The sequence below is a fragment of the Chiloscyllium plagiosum genome, chromosome 10, assembly GCF_004010195.1.
Source record: "Chiloscyllium plagiosum isolate BGI_BamShark_2017 chromosome 10, ASM401019v2, whole genome shotgun sequence".
Lineage (NCBI taxonomy): Eukaryota > Metazoa > Chordata > Chondrichthyes > Orectolobiformes > Hemiscylliidae > Chiloscyllium > Chiloscyllium plagiosum.
In genome coordinates, this window is record NC_057719.1 from 41818335 (window position 1) to 41841508 (window position 23174).

The 23174-nt window shown below is 41.6% G+C and overlaps 1 protein-coding gene across 1 annotated transcript; it reads right to left on the bottom strand.

The window, feature by feature from the left end:
- Positions 1-1547: 1547 nt before the first annotated feature.
- LOC122553560 (transmembrane protein 179-like) lies at positions 1548-20764 on the bottom strand. The gene is made up of 4 exons (XM_043697553.1): positions 20173-20764; positions 16183-16320; positions 15855-15933; positions 1548-2629 (listed from the first exon to the last, which is right to left on the bottom strand). The coding sequence occupies exons 1-4, from the start codon at positions 20472-20474 to the stop codon at positions 2450-2452; spliced, it is 699 nt and encodes a 232-aa protein (XP_043553488.1). The 5' UTR covers positions 20475-20764; the 3' UTR covers positions 1548-2449.
- Positions 20765-23174: the final 2410 nt, after the last annotated feature.

Here is a 23174-nt window from a genome sequence, read left to right on the forward strand (position 1 = left end):
TGCTGCTTGGACAGAGCTGAAAAAATGGTGTGGGTTGCTCTCTATGTCAAAATGGGCCTTGTCACATTCTGCCACACATTGCTCAGATCCATATCAGATCCTGTTCTATATTACTCACACAGCTGAGGAGCTGGCTGGATGTTTGCTGAGTACTAACAGACTGGCTGACAGGTAAGTGTAAGATGGAGATCTCATACTACAGTATTGCACACAGTGATATCATCTAGCTATCTTTGAAGGTGTAGTGCATTTCTGAGATCTGTGCAATTAAACAAATGTAACCTTACGTGGATAGATGTCTAATTTTGTTTGATGCGGTTTTGCAATTTATTAAAACTATATTAAATGCACAATGTAAATGCCAATTATTGAACTCTGCATTTAAATTTAAAAAAAAGAATTGCATTCATGTATCACCTTTAATTCAGAAAAATGCCCCACTTTACACAATTGTAATCAAACATCATCACAGTAGATCTTAGAAACAGTGACTGACAATTTAGTTAAAGTGATGAGTTGAAGGAGGATCTAAAAGATAGATAGGGAATTGAAGATTGTAGAAGTTGTGAAAGGAATACCTAGAACTTAGGGTACAGGCACTAAAGGCACAACTGCCAATCTGATTCACTTGGGAATATGCTGGGGTAGCAATGACAACTAGATAGTGCAGTGACCAGTAAGTGCGAGGGTCAAGACACAGATGGACAACTTTCAGACATTTATTTACAGATGAAAGTTGGAGTTAGAAAAATATAGAGAGCTTGCGGCTGTGCATGATTTCTGTATACAAAGAACAACTGTTCCAGTTAAGGTGAGCTGCAATAGCAGTATTTATGTAGGAACAAAGAAATAAGCATGAGCATGGCTACAGCTGTACAAATGGCAGGAGAATAACTTCGAAGTGTTGAGACCTCCACTGCAGAAATAGAACAAAGTCAGGCACCAGCAAACATAGACAGCAACAATTATGGTAGATGACTGGAAGAACAATCAGAACACTTAACCCCTTCACCTCTGCTTTGATCTCTAATTGTGGTACTGTATTCCATAATCTCTCTTTCCACCAAGAAGATACTCCTTAAAAATCTATCTTTGACCAAATGTTTAGTCACATGCCTGCATGTCACATTCAGTGTCTCAGTCTCAAATTTTGTGAACTGCCGTGGGACATTTTACTATATTAAAGCCACTATATGAATGGAAGGTATTGTTGGAATTTACATTTTAGTCATGAAAAGTGCAACCAAGGCCTTTTAGATGTTTGTTTTTAAGGGTGAGCTGATAACAAACAGAAAAAGTACTAATAAAATTGTATGGTGGCATAGCACATCGAATAATCAAGCAATCATGTCAGAGTTTGCAAGTTTACCCTTGTGGTTCCCATATGGCAGATGTGTCTTTTTTCCTATATTTTGTAGGCACAGGGGAAGCATAAAGACACTGTAGCCAGCTATATTCTGACTGACAGTTAAAAACAGTTATTAAGTAGCAGCAGAAATCAAAGTGTGCATTTGTTCCCATAAGGGGAAGAAACTATAGCACAGATGTAAACAAGCATATGAATGAATTTAATTTTACACAGGTTTTCAGCATAGGACACTGTAATCAAGGTTAAAGAATTGACATTAATAACAAGGATCCTTTTTTTTATGAGCAACATATGGTACAATAAAGTCTGTCGCTTTATACCACTAAGCTTCCAATTGCTGTTGTTCATTTTATTAGCAGAAGAGAGGCAATTGATTTAAGGTAAAACATTCAGTGGTGCAAGATAGCAGCTGCTTCTAAGGAACCGTCATTATCATTTTCTAAACATTGCAGATGAGATTTTCAAGTACGAAAGCAATGCATTGTCATGAGAAAGAATATTCAAGTTTCACAGAGTTTAACTCCAAACAATATTGACATGTTGAATATGAAATTCATTACCAACTGCGATCAAAGTGGGCATAATTTATCAATTCATTCATTTGCTTTCAGTACAATATTTCATAGAAGTGGGAATATGCTGAACCATGTGAGATATAACTGGCTGGAAATTCTTTTCCTCCATTATTTTTATGCATTACCAAGTTTATCTTTATCACATGAAATTTCTTGTATGCTATTTAGCTTGCTACTGTAAAACAGGATAGTTTTGTTCTTAGCAACAACTTTACATTTTGAAGTTCAAGAATGAGCAGGAGAAGTTTTAATTTTAACTTAGCTCTACAGCAGTCATCACCTTTTGTGCAGTAACATCTTATAAAATCATTACATTTTATGGACTAAGGTTTATTAGGCACTGAAAGAACAATATCTACAGTAAGACGTAGTTGTTATTTATGTAAGTAATTATTACGACGGAGAGTATCCTGTTTTACAGTATTTTTTCCCCTTGACATAGAACATGCAGCATTGATTTATACCAGGCAGAGTCATCTTTCTACAATATGCACTATAATTGGACTTAAATCAATGCATTTTTCTCAACTTGCTCTAATAGTCTCCTGGATGATCTTGCTAGAAGCAACTCCTTCTCATGGACCAGGCTATCGAGGAGCTCCTTCTGTCTATAGTTGTCATACACTTTCAGGAACGCCAGAATGGTAATTGCCATCCAAGCAGCCCATCCAGCCCATAAGCCAAACTGCAGATGAAATTCCCAAATATTAGACAAAGAGAAAAATGACTAACTTATACATGCCGTCCTTTTCACTTTTGAACGTAACCTGCACAAAGTCTATTTAACAGTAACTTAAATTCTGCAATTCAGAAAGGATCTGGTTAATGTGACAGCAAGGGAGAATTTGACTGGTACTATCCTAACTTAATTCAAAAAGTCATTTTGAGAAAACTAAAGATCTTTGGATGCTGGAAATCTGAAATAAAAACAGAAAGCACTGGAGCAACTCAGCAGGTCTGGTAACATCGGTGGAGGGAAAGCAGAACTCAAAACATTAACTCTGCTTTCTCTCCACAGGTCTGCCAGATCTGTTGAGGTCTGTCAGCAATTTCTGTTTTTGCATCATTTTGAGTAAACAGATTGTATTCACACAATAGAAACATTTTTGCAGATTATCAAAATCTTTTTTAATTCATGTATAAATGCATTTTTTTATAAATATACATTTCTGACATCATATAAATAATCTGACTGCTAACGCAATGGACAATGCCTCAATTGTTGATTTGTAAATCAGATGGGTCTGACTGCACCTCTTAGGAGTTGTTATTTTTGTCAAGAAACTTTGTTCAGAAATGTCTAATTCTGACTTTGGGCGTTGGCATAAAACAACGCAATAGCTGAAAACTGAATGCAGTATTTATTAGATGATCTGATCTGACCTATTTGATACAATCACAAAGTCAAAATTAAACCCAGCCGACATAAATTTAACTTTAATGATTTAGTCTGATAAGAAATCCTTTGAAGCTGTTCCTGCAGTGTTATTTCACCTCAGGGGCAGCACAGAAAGCAGGAAATTTGCTGCACTTCTGAGGGAAAATCCCTGGCTAAGCTATTTGAGAAATTTCCAAACCATACAGTTTTTAAAAATGTGGTTGTGGGCTCACACTAACAGATTTCAATATATTCCATAACTGGATTCAATAATATCAAGATACTCACAAAACTGTATGTTTTTTTTGTGAATGGTTGAGTTCTCAAGATATTTGACTTGAATGTTCCTGTCCCTGAGAGGTGGGAGTAGAGGCACGGAAGCTTATGGAACAGGGACACACGTTGGAATGGTTCCCCATTGCAATCCAGCCAATCAGAAAGTTTCCCATGGAGGTGTGCAGCCAATTTGCATGAAGAGCCTCTTCCAGGCCACTTTACATGTCCACCTATCATTTAGCTAAGGTTGTGGGCATTGGACAGTGGGACTGGACGTACAATGCTCCAGTCCCAATGATCCCCACAGAGGTTTTTTTTTCTCCTAACCATAAAGTCTCCTGTCCTAGTCTCTTAAGTTTTTAATGTTGCATACCAATTTGAGGGGACCTCCATTTCAATTGGGCCAGCAGCATCAGAAGCTTGCCTATTTGGTCCAAAGATGTGCAAATTAAGTGGATTGGTCATGGTAAAATTGCCCTGTAATGCCCAGCGATATGCAGTCTAGGTGGATTGGCCATGGTAAATGTGGGGTTACAGGGAACGGATGGGGTTCTGGGATTCTCTTAGTGGTCGAGGCAGATTCGATGGGCCAAAAGGCCTTTTCCATGTAGGGATTCTATGTTTCTACTGTCTTTTGCAATGGGCTTTCAGGTAACTAAATGTAAGGTTCCTACAATAAAATCTTCACATAGGTTCCACTGTCAGCAAGTGTGGGTTCAGGACCTGCCTCTGATATTAAGGCTTCTACAAAAACAAATTGTCCGGACAGTTTGCAATTGACATATGTTATAATCGCTCCTCCTTCATTACTTATTTCCCCTCACTGGTAAGAATGGAAGAATGTATATAAAGCAATGCTTGAACTCGATATAAGCGTTTGAGACTTATGAAGAGGTAGGCAACATATGACCTTGACTCAGATCATCTGTAATGTCTTTCCTTGTAAAAGGAAAGTTGAACCTAAGCATCTGTCTGGTTTTACTGCATTACCCACTTTGAACATAAAATCTAAATGATGGTAGTTTAGTAGCAATAGCTCATATTATTATCAGCCACCTGGCTATTGAGTTAAATAGTTGCTCACTATGAATTAGCCATTAGTTAAGAAACAGGCAATGGCTGGTACACTACTTTCTAGCCCAAGTCCTTCTGTCCATCCAGCTGTCTAATACGTCACTGATTTGATAATCTTTAGTCTGCTTTTAAATTCTAAATCAATTTAATTTTCATCAACAGAAAGACCGTGACTTTAAAATGAGCAGGTTTTTCCTTAATTAAAAAGTGACTGACCATCTGTATAAACTGCAATTTATTATATTTAAATAGGAAATGGTTGTCATTGTCATGAGTTCTTCCATGGAAAAGCAAGCCAACTAATGACAAGAGGACTTTACCCTCAGTTGCCAACCTACTTTTTAGATGGCCTTCTTTACAAATAAAGTTTGGTGTTTTGTGGACCACATTGACGATCACAGTATGTTAATTTAATATTTTTGATAAAGAACCCCACTGTGGCAGATGGTAAAATTTGAATTCAATAAAAATCTGGTTTAATGGCAACCATGTAACCACAGTCAATTGCTGTAAGGACCCATCTGGTTCACTAATGTACTTTAGAAAAGGAAAATCAGCCTTACCCGGTCTGACCTACATTTGACTCCAGACCCACAGCAACGTGGCTGACACTTAACTGCCCTCTGCACAATTAGGAATGGACAATAAACGCTGACTTAGCCAGCAATGTCCACATTTCTAAAAAAAAAGTCACTTCACAGAATGCCTACAGTGTGGAAGCAGGCCATTTGGTCCATCAAGTCCACACTGCCCATCCAAAGAACATCCCACCTCCCCACCTATCCTGTCCCTGTATTTCCCATGGCTAATCCATCAACCCTGCAAACTATGGGTAATTTAGCAGGCAAATCTACCTGTCCTGCACATCTTTGGACTGTCGGAGGAAACCAGAGCAACCCATGCAGACATGGGGAGAATGTGCAAACTCCACACAGACAGTCACACGAGGCTGAAATCAAACCTGCTGTGAGGCAGCAGTGCTAACCATTGAGCCTCCACGCTGCCCCTAATACTTTCCCGAACAAAGTACTGAAGTTTTTGACAAAATAAGAATCTTAACCTTTGGGCATTGCAAACCAAAAGCAAATGCAGTTTGTTCTGCTCTAACGTGTGTTTCGTTAAATGTGAATTTGCTATAATTGACAAATTGGGGACACTGTTTCTACAGTGCGAACTTTTAAAGTCTGTTTATAATACAATTCTGGCCCCATTAGTTTAAGTGGTGCTGCTATTACATTATTTTCTTATTACACGGGGTTGCACGAGAATGGAACTAACGCATTATAGCAGAACCAACTGTGTTGGTTTGTGAACCAAAGTGGTACACAATTGTGAATTTGTGTGGGTTAGGATAAATGCAGAAGTGAAGTGGAATACTAAGATGGATTCAAATAAAGGTTATGGAGTTGGAAGCTGACCTTTCGACTCAAATTAGATGTGAAGCTTGAGAATGGTATGACTTAAAGTGAAACAACGGCTGGGGAGAGGGATGCATGGTTAACTGGCACTAGTGCAGCAAAAGCTATGGGTGTTAACAATATTATGGCTATAATACAAAACACTTATGTATCACAACAGGCTGCAGCCTGGACAAGGCTATTCCAGTTCAGGAATACCATTCTTTCTATATCTAACCTGTCTAGTCCTGTTAGCATGTTATAGGTTTTTATGAAAGTCATCCTTGTTCCTGTACTCGAGTCCTCTCACTGTGAAGACCAACATAAGTTTGCCTTCTTTACTCTCTGTTGCACCTGCACACTTACTTTCAGTGACTGATGGATGAGGACACCCAGGTCTCATTGACCACTCCCCTCTCTCAATTTTCAGCTGTTCAAATAATAATCTGCCTCCCTATTTTTGAATAATTTATTTTACTATTTTTAATCCCTTAGGATAGTGTCCTTGGCCAAAACACCTCCAGCTGTATTATCAATGACCATCCCTCAATAATGTTATCAGCAGTGGGGATGTTTGCTCAATATTCATTAATATTTCTCACTTCTAAATGCAGCACAACCTAGAGACATCCAGATTTGAGCTGAAAAGTAACATTTGTACAACACAAGATCATGTCCAACAAGACAGACTCTAACCATCTTTCCTTGATCTTCAATGGCATTAATATAATCAAATTCCAACCGTTTTAGGAGTTATCATTGACTTGAAATCTAATTTCTTTTGTTTATACATAGGATGTGGGCATTGCTGGCAAGGCAACATGGCATTATTAGGTGTTCAATCTTAATTATCCTCAATGACTTGCTGAGTTTTTCGTGATTAAGGTTCAATCACATTGTTGTGGATCTAGAGTCACACGTAGACCAGGCCAGGAAAGGATGACGATAGTTTCATTATCACCATTACTTAGACAAGCTTTAAATTCCAGATTTTACTCATGGAACTTAAATTCCGCCAGCTGCTATAGTGAGATTTGAACCTGGGTCTTATGGGAGTCTCAGTAACAGGAGCTGTGCCAAGGTTTGTGGCAGAAGAAGTCAATGTTATGAGAATCTCGTGACATCTTCTATGTTTTTCACAATGGGGCATAAAGGGGCAGGGTGGGCATTATTTAGGTGCACTGCCAGGGTTTGGGGAACAGGCAGGATGGTGTAGGTGTGGTTAGTCTTCACATGGGAAGGAGAGGGGATAGATTGGTGAAGAAGTGAGATGTAAAGAGGGGGTGAACCTGGTGGCCTTGCAAGGCTTAGAGCTGATGGTGTCCACTGCGAGCTGTGTTCCCTGCCCTCACTTTCCATTCTCTTGAAGCATTAGAAAATGGCAAGGACAAGGACCAGCATAGACACAGTAAACTACAGTTCGATGGACAAAAGCATTGGATTCATTTGCTGGATGCTACAAATACAGGAAGTAGCCACTTGCGAAGCTCAACCACACTTAATTTGCAATCATTTCAATGCCCATTTGCTATGCATGCAGTTTGAAGAAATTGAGGGGTTAGATGCTGGTCAAAGGCAATTTACAACATGCCACTGCTGCTTGCAAATTGAACTTGGGTACCTCAATAATGTTGAAGTTAGCAGTAATGACATTACAAAAGGCCAATATTGACTGAAGGGGAACCATTATTCTTGTAACTTCCAAGTGTCCTGTGTGAGTCACACAATATAATTTGTCACGTGTGTGTACTATGGTCTGTATTAAGTGTAGTAAGTAGTTGAACATTTGATCTGAGTCTGGGGTAGGAAAGATGTTGAACCACTGCAGGCAATCCCTTCTCAATGACACTCAGCCAGCACAGCACCTTCATCAAGTTGTTACACAAATTGAGCTTGGGGTGGGGGAGTCCAGAACTTGAGGGCATAGGCTTAGGGTGAAAGGGGAAAGATATAAAAGAGACCTAAAGAGCAACCTTTTTCACGCAGAGGATGATGCATGCATGGAATGGGCTGCCAGAGGAAGTGGTGTAGGCTGGTATAATTGCAACATTTAAAAGGCATTTGGGTGGGTATATGAATAGGAAGGGTTTGGAGGGATGTGGGCCAGGTGCTGGCAGGTGGGACTAGATTGGGTTGGAATATCTGGTCGGCATGGACGGGTTGGACTGAAGGGTCTGTTTCCATGCTGTACATCTCTATGAATGTGGATGGATGAAGAAGTCATGTCCCACATTACGGGGGTGTAGCATGTCTCACTGTCCAGTGTGGCGTGCTCAGTCCTCATTTGCTAGGTATACCAAGGATGACTGATCTGAGATTTTAAAAAACTGTCACTTCTTAGCTTCCCATTAAGTCATTTCCACTAAGTGTCCAGGCCCTGCCACTGATGGCATGTTGGTCCCTGAAGATATGGATCTGCTGCTTGGACCTGCCTGGGAGGGCTGGCCCTCCAGTATAGTCCTGACAGAATATGCCACATCATCCCTGTGTGCTGTGCTTTGAATATCTGGAGCAGGGAATGAGTCAATGTATTAGATGCTAAGAAATTGAGGGAATCGGAGTAATCTTTCAAGGAGAAGGACAAGGGGTGGGGGGGGAGGGGTAAGGGAGGGAAGGAAGGATTGTCATTGCTCATGACAGGTCAGCTATATCAGGCACTACAGACAGAACCTCACTTGTCATAGATGAGTGCAACAATCTATTGTGGACTGTAAAATAGTAATTGGTCATGATGCTGAAATCTGGCTTGCATTGTGGGGAAAGGCAGTTTGTATTTGCTTTTGTTTTCTGTAAACAAAGGCTTATGTTTCATTTTGTCCATCTATGTGATGTCCCTGTACTGGACAATGATGAACTGTGAGAAAATGTGAACTGCAGATACTGGAAATCAGAATCAACAGATGTGGTGCTGGAAAAGGACAGCTGTTAAGGCAGCATCCTAGAGTTGACGATTCGAGCATAAGCTCTTCACCAGCAATGTAAAAGATGAAGAGCATTTGCCTCAAAACGTCGACTCTCCTGCTCCTCAGATGTTACCTGACCAGCTATGCTATTCCAGCACCATACCTTTTGACAATGATGAGCTGTGGGCCGACAGTGAGAAATGGGGTCGGATTAGCACTGACTTAGAGGATGTTCAGATGGGATGTAGTGATAGACAGGTAAAGTATGGCTGAATGGTTAAGCAGTGACTAGATTGTGCGAATGAAGTTGTATGTGTGAGAGTGTGCCAGCTTTTCCAGCTATGTGCCATGCGCAACTTGGCTTATGGCTGTAGTGCCATGAGACTGCCAATGAGGGATAAGTCTGGATTGATAATATGTGTTTGAGGGCATAGCAGCCTTTCAAAAGTGGCACGAGTGCAAGGGGTACCTATGTTTGGGAAGATATCTGCTGAATGGTGAGCTGTTGTAGGAATAATACGTGGTCAAGTGGAGCTGGAATCAGACTGGTGGGGTAGGTAGCTAATACATTGAGTTTGGTACGATGCAAAATAAAATCACCAGAAATGGCAGCAAAAAATTTCCAAATAATTTCAAAGCAACTTGGACTTAGCCAATAAAGCATAAGAGTCAGCTGATCATGACTAATGGTGGTAGGAGCATTGGAACACTGCCACCTACAGCTTCTCTTCCAGGTTACATACCATTCGAAGTAGGAAATGCAATCACATTCATTTATTATCACCAAGTCAAAACCCTGGAATGCTCTCCCTAATGTGGCTGTAGCTGTAACTAGATCCCATAATCTGTCATAGTTCAAGAAGGAGGCTCACCAACACCAGTTCAAGGGCAAAGAGGGTTAGATGAAAAATGCTAACATGGTCAATGATAACCACTTCTTTAGATCAAGAATTAACATGAATCTATGGGAAGGGTGCGTATTATATGCAGGGGCTAAAGCCATCTGTTTTAGTTTACTAAATATTTAGTTGGACTAAGTAACAAATAACAGTATGGCAATACAGAAGTGCTAAAGAGGTAGAGAAACCTATACGTGGAACCTGATCCTATGTTTCCAGGAGATATTGCCCAAAAGCAGAATGTAGATACATAACAGGCAAGAGTTCAGGATAGATCCTTGGGAAAACTCTATATGTAAAAAGAACAGAGGTTGCAAAAAAAAAAATTGCTTGAAATACTCCAGCTAGAATTGCATGGTAAGAGCATGGTAGGAGGTGGATGATATGGTCGACTGCAATAAGGTTGTGAAGGACAAGGATTGATAGTACACCACAGGCAGTCACCAAAGAAGCCACAATTTATTCTCAGGACTTCTCCTCGCTGTCTGTAACTGAAGTCACCATTTCCCAAAACATGACAGACTTTACTAAGTGCAAATATATTCCAACTGATATTCTACAAACAAAGTATTGTAACAGCCACTCATTGGCCTTCTTGTACACGAGTTTATAAAGCATATGCTGAAGGCATCTCCAAACTTATCATGATACCAACATGAAGTGGACTTCAGGTCAACTTTTCATCTGTCTTTGCTATTCGTAGATTAATCCTATTAGGTCAAATAATTCAAAAGCTTGTAACTAGCATAATATGGCAGTTTGGATTTTAATTCTTGTGTGTGGTGAATAGAGATGGGACTATTCTCAGCCCCACAAAATGTATCCTTTTAAAATGGTTGCCCAAACTTATTATTTTTGATCTGGGGCTACAGTCCGGATTAGAAGCCAGTGCCTTATCTCAGCCAGAGAACTGTTCTACCTATCTGAATGAGCATATTACCTCTCTAAAGGGTATCTTACTTTTCCCAAATGTATCCCGGGATTGGTGCCAAAAGGATACCATGCACCTCTGGGCTAACCAAACAGGTCCACAAGGTTCAGATCCCCTTTTACCTGGTCCAACCTACAGACATCAGGATTCAAACACATATCTCATCAAAATCACACAGGATTGGAGCCAGCTGGCCATTTAAATGGGAATATAGGAAGTGCCATGTGCAGAGATAGAACTTGCCATTTCTGAGCATTCCTGCCATTTTTGGCTATGACAGTAGGACAGAGAGACTTGCCACCCAGGAAAACTTCCTGAGCCAAAAGGAATTAATGCCTTTAATGTCATAAAACCTTCAAAGGTGCTTCACTGAAGCACTATTAAACAAAAATCAATACTGAGCCAATTCACGGAAAATGTCAGAAGTTAGGGTCTAGGCAGCTGAAGGCATGGTCACTATGCTGAAAATCGAAAGTGCAACTGGCCAGAATTGGAGGAAGACAGATAACCCTAAGGGATGTGGGATGGAATGAGGTAAAATTTATAGAGATTGATGAGGGTTTGGCAGGTTTTGAAAACCAGCACGGACATGGGTAAACAGCTGTGAACCCTTTGTAAGGAATGACAAGGCAAATAAGTCTTAATATCGAATCACAAATTAGCAACTTGCCTCAGTTAAACCACGCAATCAAACTGAAGTACCCCTCAAGGAAATACTACCTACCGTCTGCCGATAAATCTGTTTTTATATTTCTATCATATACCATCCACATAATTTGACTGACAACCCTCAACTCCTCTGTTCTCCTGATGACAGTGTGAATCACACTGCGACTGGAAAGCTGTCATCTCCATTGCAAGTTCAAAAAGCTTTATGCAACAGGTTTGCTTTCCAATTAGGAATGTTGATTAGGTACTGGATTCAATACTAACTTGAAAAACAATCCAGTAAAACAGAGGTTGGCAGGTAATATAGTAGACAGAAGCAGGAGTAGGCACATCAAGCCTCCTCCGCTATTAGATCTGACTATCACTTGAATCAATTCTGAGTGGCTTTACACGGAAACAAAAATAAAACTGTCAGTTCTGAAGAAGAGCCACTGGACTCAAAACATTAATTCTGCTTTTCTCCACAGATACTGTCAGGCAGCAATTTCTGATTTTGCTAAAGAATTTTAAATGCAAGGTTTCAACATATGTCAGGTGGAATGTTAACTTGTATCCTCCACACCATTCATAACCATTTTGTCATAAATCAAAGACTAACTGGTCATCCTGCCTGATCTTTCCACTGAAGTTCACAGAACCGTAGTTCAAACTTTGTCTGAAGATTTGTTTCCTCGTCTCACTGCCAATTTTAACTTTGTGTTAAATTAAAAATCTTGGCAACATTTTCCAAGTCAATTGAAAATAAAATCTGCCACAGTTAAAACTTGGTGACTATTTTATGAAGAGCCCATTCTGTGCTTCTGGTATAATCTGATTTTATCCCCAGATCACTGATTAATACTCCAAGTTGAAACTCTGAAACTGCCTCTCTAACATGAGCGTAGCATGTCGACTGTGGTGGTTCAAGAAGCCAGCATACCACAACCTTCTCAAAGGCAACTATTGGTGGGTAATAAATGCTGGCCAATTACCATATCCCATGAATGAATTTAAAAACAAGATGCTATCTAGATCGGGTTACTAAACTAAACTGATTACATCTGCTCATCAGCCATGTGTACCAGGTTCAGTCTGTTAGCTCTCAGTTCATGACGGGTGCACAGAGATGAGCTTTAATGGAATATGTTCCTGTATCTCCATATTATCCTAGAAATGATGTGCACCATCTGTCTACAGAGCAAGTTGTCAATATTCATAGCCTCTTATAAAATGAAGTAAGGTAGATACAAGGGAATGCATTTCAACTGCAGGTGTTAAAGGGTGGTGACTGCAGGGATATTAATTTGAGGATTTTAAAATTACTGTATCTGGAATTATAATCCTACGACTTAATCTTTTTTGAAACATTTAGAGTCACAGAGATGTATAACATGGAAACAGACACTTTGGTCCAACTTATCCATGCTGACCAGATATTCTAAATAAATCTTGTCCCATTTGCCAGCATTTGGTCCATATCCCTCTAAACCCTTCCTATTCACATCCCCATCCAGCTGTCATTTAAATGTTGGAATTGTATCAGCCTCCATCACTTCCTCTGGCAGCTCATACCATACATGCACCACCGTCTGCATGAAAATGTTGCCTCTTTAGGTCCCTTTTACATTTTGCCCCTCTCACTTTAAATCTGTGCTCTCGTGTTTTGGTCTCTCCCACTCCGAGGAAAAGACCTTGTCTATTCTATGCCCCTCTTTATAGACCTCTTTAAGGTCACCCCATAGCCTCTGTCACTCCAGGTAAAATAGCCCCAATCTATACAGTCTCTCTCTGTAGCTCAAACCCTCCAACTCCAATCTTTTCTGAACCCTTTCAAGTTTCACAACATCTTTCCTATAGCAGGGAGACATGAGTTGCACACAGTATTCCAAACATGGCCTTACCAGTGTACTGCACAGCCACAACATGACCTCCCAACTCCTATACTCAATGTTCTGACCAATAAAGGCAAGCATACTAAACGCCTTCTTCACTATCTTATATATCTGTGACTCAACTTTCAAGGAGCTATGAACCTGCACTCCAAGGTTTCTTTGTTCAGTAACACTCCCCAGGACCTTACCATTAAGTTTATAAGTCTGCCCTGATTTGCCTTTCCAAAATGCAACAGCTCACATTTATCTAAATTAAACTCCATCTGTCACTCATTGGCCCATTGACCCATCTGATTACTTAGTTTAAAGTTTAAACTAATGGTTCAAATTTTCCAATTTATCCATTAGTACTGTTTTAGATTGATGCTGCAGTCTAGAGAAAGTGATGACTGCAGATGCTGGAGATCAGAGTCGAGAGTGTGGTGCTGGAAAAGCACAGCCGGTCAGGCAGCATCCGAGGTGAAGTAGAATCGACGTTTCGGGCATAAGGCCTTCATCAGGAATGAGGCTTGTGGGTCAGGACTGAGAGATAAATGGGAGGGGTGTGGGGCTGGGGGGAGGTAGGTGGGAAATCAATAGGTGGATGAAGGTGAGGGAGAAGGTGATAGGGCAGAGGGGGCAATGATGGATGGGCCCGGAGGGCAGTGCCGAGTTGGAGGCTTGGGACTGGGATAATGTTGGGGAATGGGAAATGAAGAAGCTGTTGAAATTCACATTTATCCCGTGTGGTGTCAGGGTCCCAAGGCGGGATATGAGGCGTTCCTCCTCTAGGCGTCGAGTGGTAATAGTTTGGCAGTGGAGGAGGCCCAGGACCTGCATGGCCTTGGTGGAGTGGGAGGGGGAGTTGAAGTGTTCAGCCACGGGGCGGTGGAGCTGGTGGGTGCAGGTGTCTCAGAGATGTTCTCTGAAACTAAAAAAAGTGTACTGTCTCCCCGATGTAGAGGAGACCACACCGGGTGCAAATGATGCAGTAGATAACATTGGTAGAGGTGCAGGTGACTTTCTGACAGATGTGGAAAGATCCCTTGGGGCCCTGGACAGAGGTGAGGGGAGTGGTGTGGGCACAGGTTTTGCACTTCCTGCAATGGCAGGGAAAGGTGCCCGAATGGGTGTCGGCTGGTGGGGGGGTGTCGACCTGACAAGGGAATCACAGAGGGAATATCTTTTTGGAACGCTGATAGGGGTGGGGAGGGAAATTCATCTGTGGTGGTAGGGTCCGTTTGGAGGTAGTGGAAGTGGCGGAGGATGATGTGTTGTATGCGGAGGTTGGTGGGGTGAAAGGTGATGTGTTGTAGGCGGGTTCTGTCCTCCGCCTTCATCACATCTGTTCCCAGGATGACCAATTCCACTTCAGAAAGTCCCAGATGGCCTCCTTCTTCCACGATTGCAACTTCCCTTCCCACGTGGTTGACGATGCCCTCCAGCGCATCTCCTCCACTTCACGCACCACCGGCCTTGAACCCCAACCCTCCTAATGCAACAAGGACAGTACTCCCCTTGTTCTCACCTTCCACCCCACCAACCTCCACATACATCATCCTTCACCACTTCTGCCACCTCCAAACCAATCCCAACACCAGAGACATATTTCTCTCCCCACCCCTATTAGCGTTCCGAAAAGACCATTCCCTCTGCAAATCTCTCAACAGGTCCACGCACCCCACCAGCCCACCCCCCCACTCCTGGCACTTTTCCCTGCCACCACAGGAAGTGCAAAACCTGTGCCCACACTACTCCCCTCACCTCCGTCCAATGCCCCAAGGGATCCTTCCACATCCGTCAGAAATTCACCTGCACCTCTACCAATGTTATCTACTGCATCCTGATGAAGGGCTTTTGCCTGAAACGTCGATTTTCACGCTCCTTGGATGCTGCCTGACCTGCTGTGCTTTTCCAGCACCACTCTAATCTAGACTCAGCACCCAGTGTGGTCTCCTCTACATCGGGGAGACAGGACGCTTTCTTTCGGATTGTTTCAGAGAATGTCTTTGGGACACCCGCACCCACCAACCCCACCACCCTGTGGCTCAACACTTCAACTCCCCCCAACTCCGTCAAGGACATGCAGGTTCTGGGCCTCCTCCACCACCAAACCATACCACCCGCTGCCTGGAGGAGGAATGCCTCATATTCTGCCTTGAGACCTTGCAATCACATGAGATAAATGTGGATTTCAACAGCTTTCTCATTTCCCCTCCGCCAACATTATCCCAGTCCCAAGCTTCCAACCTTGGCACCACCCTCTGGACCTGTCCATCATTCCCCCTCTGACCTATCACCTTCTCCCTCACCTTCATCCACCTATCGCTTTCCCAGCTATCTCCACCCAACCACACCCGTCTCCCATTTATCTCTCAGCCCCAACCCACAAGCCTCATTCCTGATAAAGGGCTTATGCCTGAAATGTCGATTCTCCTGCTCCTCAGATGCTGCCTGACCTGCTGTGCTTTTCCAGCACCACACTCTCGACTCTGATGCTGCAGTCCATAAATTAAACTTTCCAAAGGCTTACCTGGATAATTGCAAACTGGTCGTAGAAGGATGAGTTATCCAAATGGAGTTCCAGATCAATATCTTGCAATTCTTCACAACTGTAGACAAAACAATTAGGAAGTTCAACCAAGGTCATGCACTGTTACATGTTAGAAAGCCTGTTTTGGAAATGCTTTTATTTGTTTTATTTTCATTTGGCAAGAACATTAATGAATTAATTGTTAATAGTAAATAGTGATAATAAATTTCATAATGAACTCATCTATTTTTTTCTACTTACTTTTACTTGCTGGTTGACTCGAGAAAGCACAGAGCTTAGGAGAAGAGAATTTCCTAAAATCACATACCTGTTAGGCATCCTTCCATTTTCAGTGATCGCTTCACACCACATATTGAAGCCAACAGTAACCAGAGTACTTGCCACGAAGATAAGGAAGACCACAAATGTGCTGACCAGCAGATTCAGGAACGTTGCAAAGAAAGTGCTGCAACCAATACGTGGGGTGGACAGAGGGATTGAAAAGGAAGCACATCAGGAAGACAGCAAAGGCAGTGACATGTCTCATAAACATTCTGTTAAAATGGGAACCTTAGAATGCTGCACTGATGATAGCTCTATTTAAAGTGACAGTAAGACAACTCATGTTGATTAGCTCCATTCTAAAATAAAACACAAATATTTATTCAGTGGGATAATGATTTTTAAATGCAGTTGCACTGGAAGTTAGATTATATTGCAATTTACTATCATATTTAGAAGATTACAAATATGTTGTTGTCTAGCATTAACCTGTAAATGATGGGAAGTCCAAGGACCAAGGCTAGCCATAGCATGCTGGCCTCTCAATCAGAAGGTTGTGGGTTCCAATCCAGACTATGGTTCATCACAGAAATCAAGACTGGCACTCCTAGTGTAGGACTGAATGAGTGCTATAGGGGTGTGGACTCTGGGATGTAGGAGTTAATGTCCTCTTTGATAGATGCAAAATATCCAAATGCGACTATTTTTCGAAGGCCTTTGACAAAGCGCCACACAAGAGGCTGCTAAATATGATAAGACGTCATCGTGGCAAGATACTGGCATGGATAGAAGATTGGCAAAAGGCAGAGAGTTGGATAAAGGAATCTTTTTTCAGGATTGCAGCCAGTGACTAGTGGAATTCCGCAAACTACAACTATTCAGGTTATACGTTAATGATCTGGACAAAGTAACATGAAAGGTGATAGCATTATCATGAGACTATTAACCCAGAAACCCAAGTCATGTTCTGGAGACCATGCCATGGCAGATGATGAAATTTGAATTCAACAAATGTCCAGAACTAGGAATCTAATGTTGATTATGAATCCATTGTCGACTGTCAGGAAGAACCCATCTGGTCCACTCACCTCCTTTAAAGAAGGAAGCTGCTGCCCTTACCTAGTCTGATCTACATGTAATTCCAGACCAACAATGTCACTGACTCTTAACTGCCCTATGGGCAATTCAGGATGGGCAATAAATGATGGCCTGGCTAATGACAGCCACATCCCATGAAGGAATAAACAAAAATTGAGGGCATTGTTGCTAAGTTTGCAGACAATACAAAGTTAGGTGGAGGGACAGGAAGTAGAGAGGCTGCAGAAGGATTTAGGCAAAAGTGAGGACCGCAGATGCTGGAGATTAGAGTCAAGATTAGAGTGGTGATGGAAAGGCACAGCAGGTCAGGCAGCATCTGAGAAGCAGGAAAATCGACGTTTTGGGCAGGAGCCCTTCATCAGGAATGAGAATTGGGGCAGCACGGTGGCACAGTGGTTAGCACTGCTGCCTCACAGCGCCGGATATCCGGGTTCAATTCCCGCCTCAGGACTGTGTGGAGTTTGCATGTTCTCCCTGTGTCTGCGTGGGTTTCCTCCGGGTGCTCCGGTTTCCTCCCACAGTCCAAAGATCAGGTGAATTGGCAATGCTAAATTGCCCGTAGTGTTAGGTAAGGGGTAAATGTAGGGATATGGGTGGTATGGGTGGGTTGCGCTTCGGCGGGTCGGTGTGGACTTGTTGGGCCGAAGGGCCTGTTTCCACACTGTAATGTAATCTAATCTAATCTAATAATCTAATCAGATGCTGCCTGACCTGCTGTGCATTTCCTGCAGAAGGATTGAAACTGGCTAGGAGAGAGGGGAAAGAAGTGGCAGATGGAATATAAAGTGGGAAAGTGTGAGGTTATGCTCTTTGGTAGTAAGAATAGAGACAGAAAACTTTCTAAACAGGGGAAGGCTTTGAAAATCTGAAATACAAAGGGAATTAGGAGTCAGATTAACATACAGGTTCAATTGGCAGTTAGGAAGAAAATGAAATGTTAGCATTTATTTCAAGAGAGTTGGAAAACAAGAGCAGAGATGTACTGCTGAGGCTGCCTAATGCTATTGTCTGACCACATTTTGAAGATTGTGAGTATTTTTGGGTCCATACCAAAAGAAGGAAGTGCTGGCGTTGGAGGAGGTCCAGAGGAGGTTTCCAAAATTGATCGTTGGGATGAATGGCTTGTGATATGAGGAGTCATTCAGGTCTCTGCGTCTGTACTCAATAAAATTTAGAAGGATGACGGGGTATCTGATTGAAACTTAGAGCATACTGAGAGGTTTGGATAGAGTGGATGTGGAAAAGATGTTTCCACTAGTATGACATACTAAAGCCCAACAGCACAGCCTCAGAGTGAAGGGGGTGACTCTTTAGAACTGAGATGAGGAGGAATTTCTTCAATCAGAGGGTGATGAATCTGTGGAACTCATTCCCATAGAAAGCTGTTCAGGCCAAATCACTGAGTGTATGTAAGACAGAGATAGATAGGTTCTTGATAGTAAGGGGATCAAGGATTACAAGGAGAGGGAAGGAGAACGGGGCTGAGAAACATATGAGCCGCGGTTGAAAAGTGGAGCAGACTCAATAGGCCAAATTATCTAATTCTGCTCCTACGCTTCATGGTCTCATGGTTTCTTGAACATTTCAACATAGCAGTAGATACCTGAGATATTGAATAAGGAGTGCAGTGCAAAGAGTTTAGTGAGTAAGAGACGGTAGATAAAGATCCAGTGGGGAAAGGGTATTGTGGGAATGGGAGTCTATGAGAATTGGAGACAGTGGGAAAGGTTTCAGTGGCTAAGGAATTCAGATGGAATGTGCTACTGTGGGAATGATTTCAGTGGGTAAGCTGTTTGGGTAAGGATTCAATGAATCAGGTACAGTGGCAAGGGGATCAGTGGGAAAGGTTCTTTATGTAATGGGTACAGTGGGTAAGAAATACCTGAAGTAATTCATCAAGATGTAAAAATGATTACAGTGGGTATTGTGTTCAGGGATTTTGGAACCCAGCAGCTATGGAATTTTGTGCACATGGAGCTCAGTGCATAAAAATATTTGGGAAAAGAAAATTCAGTACATAAGGGATTCAATGGGCAAGGGTCTGGGTGGCTACAGGGTTCAGAGGGAATGTGGTTCAGTGGCAAGAGTTAATTATGTTAGGGGCACAATAGGGAACTAGTTTGATGGTAAAGGTTATAGGTGCTCTGGCTATCCAGTTAGGTAGATGAAGGGCTCAGTTATTAAGGGTTCATTGGATATGGGATTCAGTGTGTACTTTCACTGGGTAAGGCCAGAAGAAATCGGAGCAGAAGTAGGCCATTCAGCCATTTGAAACTACTCCACCATTAAACATGCAGAGGGTGGTATGCGTATGGAATGAGCTACCAGAGGAAGTCATGGAGGCTAGTACAATTGCAATATTTTAAAGGCATCCGGATGGATATATGAATGGAAGGGTTTGGAGAGATATGGGCCGGGTGCTGGCAGATGGGACTAGATTGGGTCAGGATGGTTGGAAAGAAGGATCTGTTTCCGTGCTGTACATCTCTGACTATGACCGACTATGACCTCATCATCCTCAATGCCATTTTGTAAGGGCTTAGGGTTCAGTCAGCAAGAGATGGAATGGGTACCAAGTTTGATGGATAAATTGGATTTAGGGCTCTATGAAGATTGGATGGGTATGTACTAAGTTTAAAGTTAAGTGGGTTTGTGATTCAGTGAATATGAGGTTCAATAGGAATAGGGTGGAATTGGCATACAGTGGGAATATGGTGGACTTGGGAATATGGTGGAGTTAGGATACAGAGGAAATGGGTTTAAATGGGAATAGGATGGAAATGTGTACAGTGGATATGAGTTTCACTGGGAAGAGGGTGGAATTGGGGCACATAGGTTCTGGGTTTGATGGGAAAGAGGGTGGAATTGGGGTTCATAGGATTTGGGTTTCAGTAACTATGATGTTCCGTGGAAATCCCCCGCCCATAGCGCGACTTACTCATCATGTCCTTTGCAAAGATAGAAGAGCAGCCTCCAAGCCTGGATTGCCGACAGGAGAAGGCTGAAAAGTCCGATGAAGGTGGTGAACTGACAGGCGGATTCCGGGCCCCATTCCTCGACCATGAAGCGCTGCTTCTCCACAGTGATGTTCTCATTCTGCCACATCCCGCAGGTGAAGAGCAGGCATTTCCCCTGGAAATCACTGCTGTTCTCAGACAGCGGCACCACGGCGATGAAGCCAAAGAGAAACGCCAGAAAATACAGGATGCACTGAGCGAATAAAAAATTATTCATCCCCATTTCTTACACTGAAGCAGGATCCAGAGCTCCTGGTTCACGCCTGCGCCGATCGATCCGCTGACGTCCAGTCGTTTTAAGGCTCAGGAGGTAGGGGGTGTGGGGAAGGAGGGTGGTGGGATCCTGAAGATATCATCCTTTAACCCGAGTGGTCCAGACTTCGCTCTGTCCTCATTCAACTACCACTTCCCATTTCCCCCAATATTAACTTGTAACTTCCGACTTCCTTCAATGTGAACAATAATATGACTTAAATCAGTTCTGCATTTATTGGTGCTTCAGTCCCAAATCCTCATTCTGGAGTCATAATGGTTTGGTATTAGATTGTTTAATCCTGTGAGCTTGGAAATAGGTTGATGCAGGTGGATTTTTTTGTTATAAATTAGCTTGCAGAATATACCCAATGTTGTTTACAAAAGCAAAGCACACTAAAGTATAAAAATACTCCAAAAAAACCTTAGTCACACGTGAACCATTTTACTTGGAGTTGCCAAAAATCAGACTCGAATAGGTGATCAGCCTGTTCCACCTAAAAGTCTAGTGGTTGATCAGATGACTTCGTGTTCCCTGAGCTAGCTAATTTTGCTGTTAAGTAAGAGTTTTATACATATACACACACGCATTTTCCTGAAAAAGACGCTATGCATTTATAATCTTGACAGTATCCAGTCTCCAGCAAATAATCAGTTTGACAACTGGCAAACATCACAAATGTGTCATTTTCCATATTGGTTTGATCAATGAATCCATTAAGACTTGCTTGTCTCTCCTTGAAAAGAGGATTTACTGCTTAATGAATTCTCTCCTCAGCTTAGCTTGTGTTCACCACTCTATGTTATCCATAAGATCATAAGATATAGGCACAGGACTAGGCCATTCGGCCCATCGAACCACCTCTACCATTTGATCATGGCTGATTTGTTTCTCCTGCATTCTCCCTTAATACCTTTATTAATCAAGAACCTAACTCTCTCTGATTTGGTGAATGCATAGCATTCTGAGGCAGTGAGTCCCACAGATTCACCACTGATTAACCATGTGATATTTACTCAGCACAATTCTATGACCATCACAAACTCAACTGATACATAGTCAACATTATTACTTCCGATTTATCATGTTGTTTTGAACAAATTTCTGCTTTTCCAGATTTACTGTGACAGTCAGTGCATTGCTATTGTGTTACAGAGCTTGATGCATATTCCTTCATAAAAACACACAAGCACTGTAAAACCAATGATATTTCTAATCATTAGAGCATCACCAGTATTCATATGTTTTCTCTTCATTTCATTCAATTTAGGTTCATTTCAACTAACTCAATAAATTTTGGTTTAACATCTACAGTACTAACTTATGGCAATTTCTATTCATCCTGTGCTTGCTAACCAACATTGAATCTAGTTAAGCAATGCCTCAATTTTAAAACTTTCATCCTTGTTTTCAAATCTCCCTTGCCCCTATATATATCTGTAATCTCTTCTAGCCAAAAAAAAAATACCTGTAGTCCTCTAATTCTTTTTTCTTGGGCATCCCTGATATTAATCATTCAATCATTGGTGCCCATGCCTTCAGCAACCAAGATTCTAAGTACTTGAGTTCATGCCCTATACCTATCTGGTTCCCTGCTTCTCTTTTTCCTCATTTGAAACACTCCTTGAAACTCATCTCTTTGACTAAGCTGTAGGCTATGTACTCAAATCGCATCACCTTATGAGGTTTAGTGTGAAATTTTGCTTTATAACTCATGCAAAGCACTTTGGGTTGTTGAAGACCGTTTATGAACATAGGATAACAAACAAGAACAAGATATGTAAATAGTTAATCAAGTCATTGGAGAAAATACAGGAATTTTGATTGGAGGTAGATAAAGTGACTGTGGTGAGGTTTCCCTTTCATTCTCTGTGCTCCACAAGAAATTATCATTTTATTTTATAAAGTGTAGCAACTTGTTTGCAAACATATAATGCTCATTGGACTGACAGAATTACAGGGTAGATGCAGGAATATTCCCAATAACGCAATTGTCCAGAACCAGGGCTCACAGTCCAAAGATTCAGACTAAAACATTTAGGACTGAGATGAGGAGAAATTTCTTCATCCAGAGAGTGGTGAACTCATGGAAAGCACAAGAAAGAAGTTGAAGTCAAAACATTATATAATTTCAAGCAGAATTTGAATAAAGTACATGGGACTAAAGGAATATGGGAGAAAAGCAGAACTATTGAGCTGGGTGACCAGCCATGATCATAATAAATAGCAGAGCATGCTTGAAGGACTGAATGGCCAACTCCTGCTCCTTTTTTTCTATATTTCTATGAATCATACATTTGACCATTGGACAACCGTGGGACACAAAAATGAAAGTTGGTCTGGATTTATTGTCAAGATTGTGCTACATTCTATTTTCCACAACCAAACCATTACATTAAAAATTTGTGAGATATGACCCTTAACAAACTTAATGGTCTACCTGCCATTTGAAAAATATGCATTTTAGAAAACCTTAACCCTATTCTCAGGCTTATAATTCAGTTTTGAAAATGCAAATAATAAGGGAAATAATTAATGAATCAATCAGACTCTCAATTTCAAGAATAGGATACATATTAAAGGAAACGATAAGAGAGAGATAAAAATGAAATTACGGAAGAGTTCAATGACACTACAATGTCCCTTTTAGACTGCTTGCAATTCCTTTCA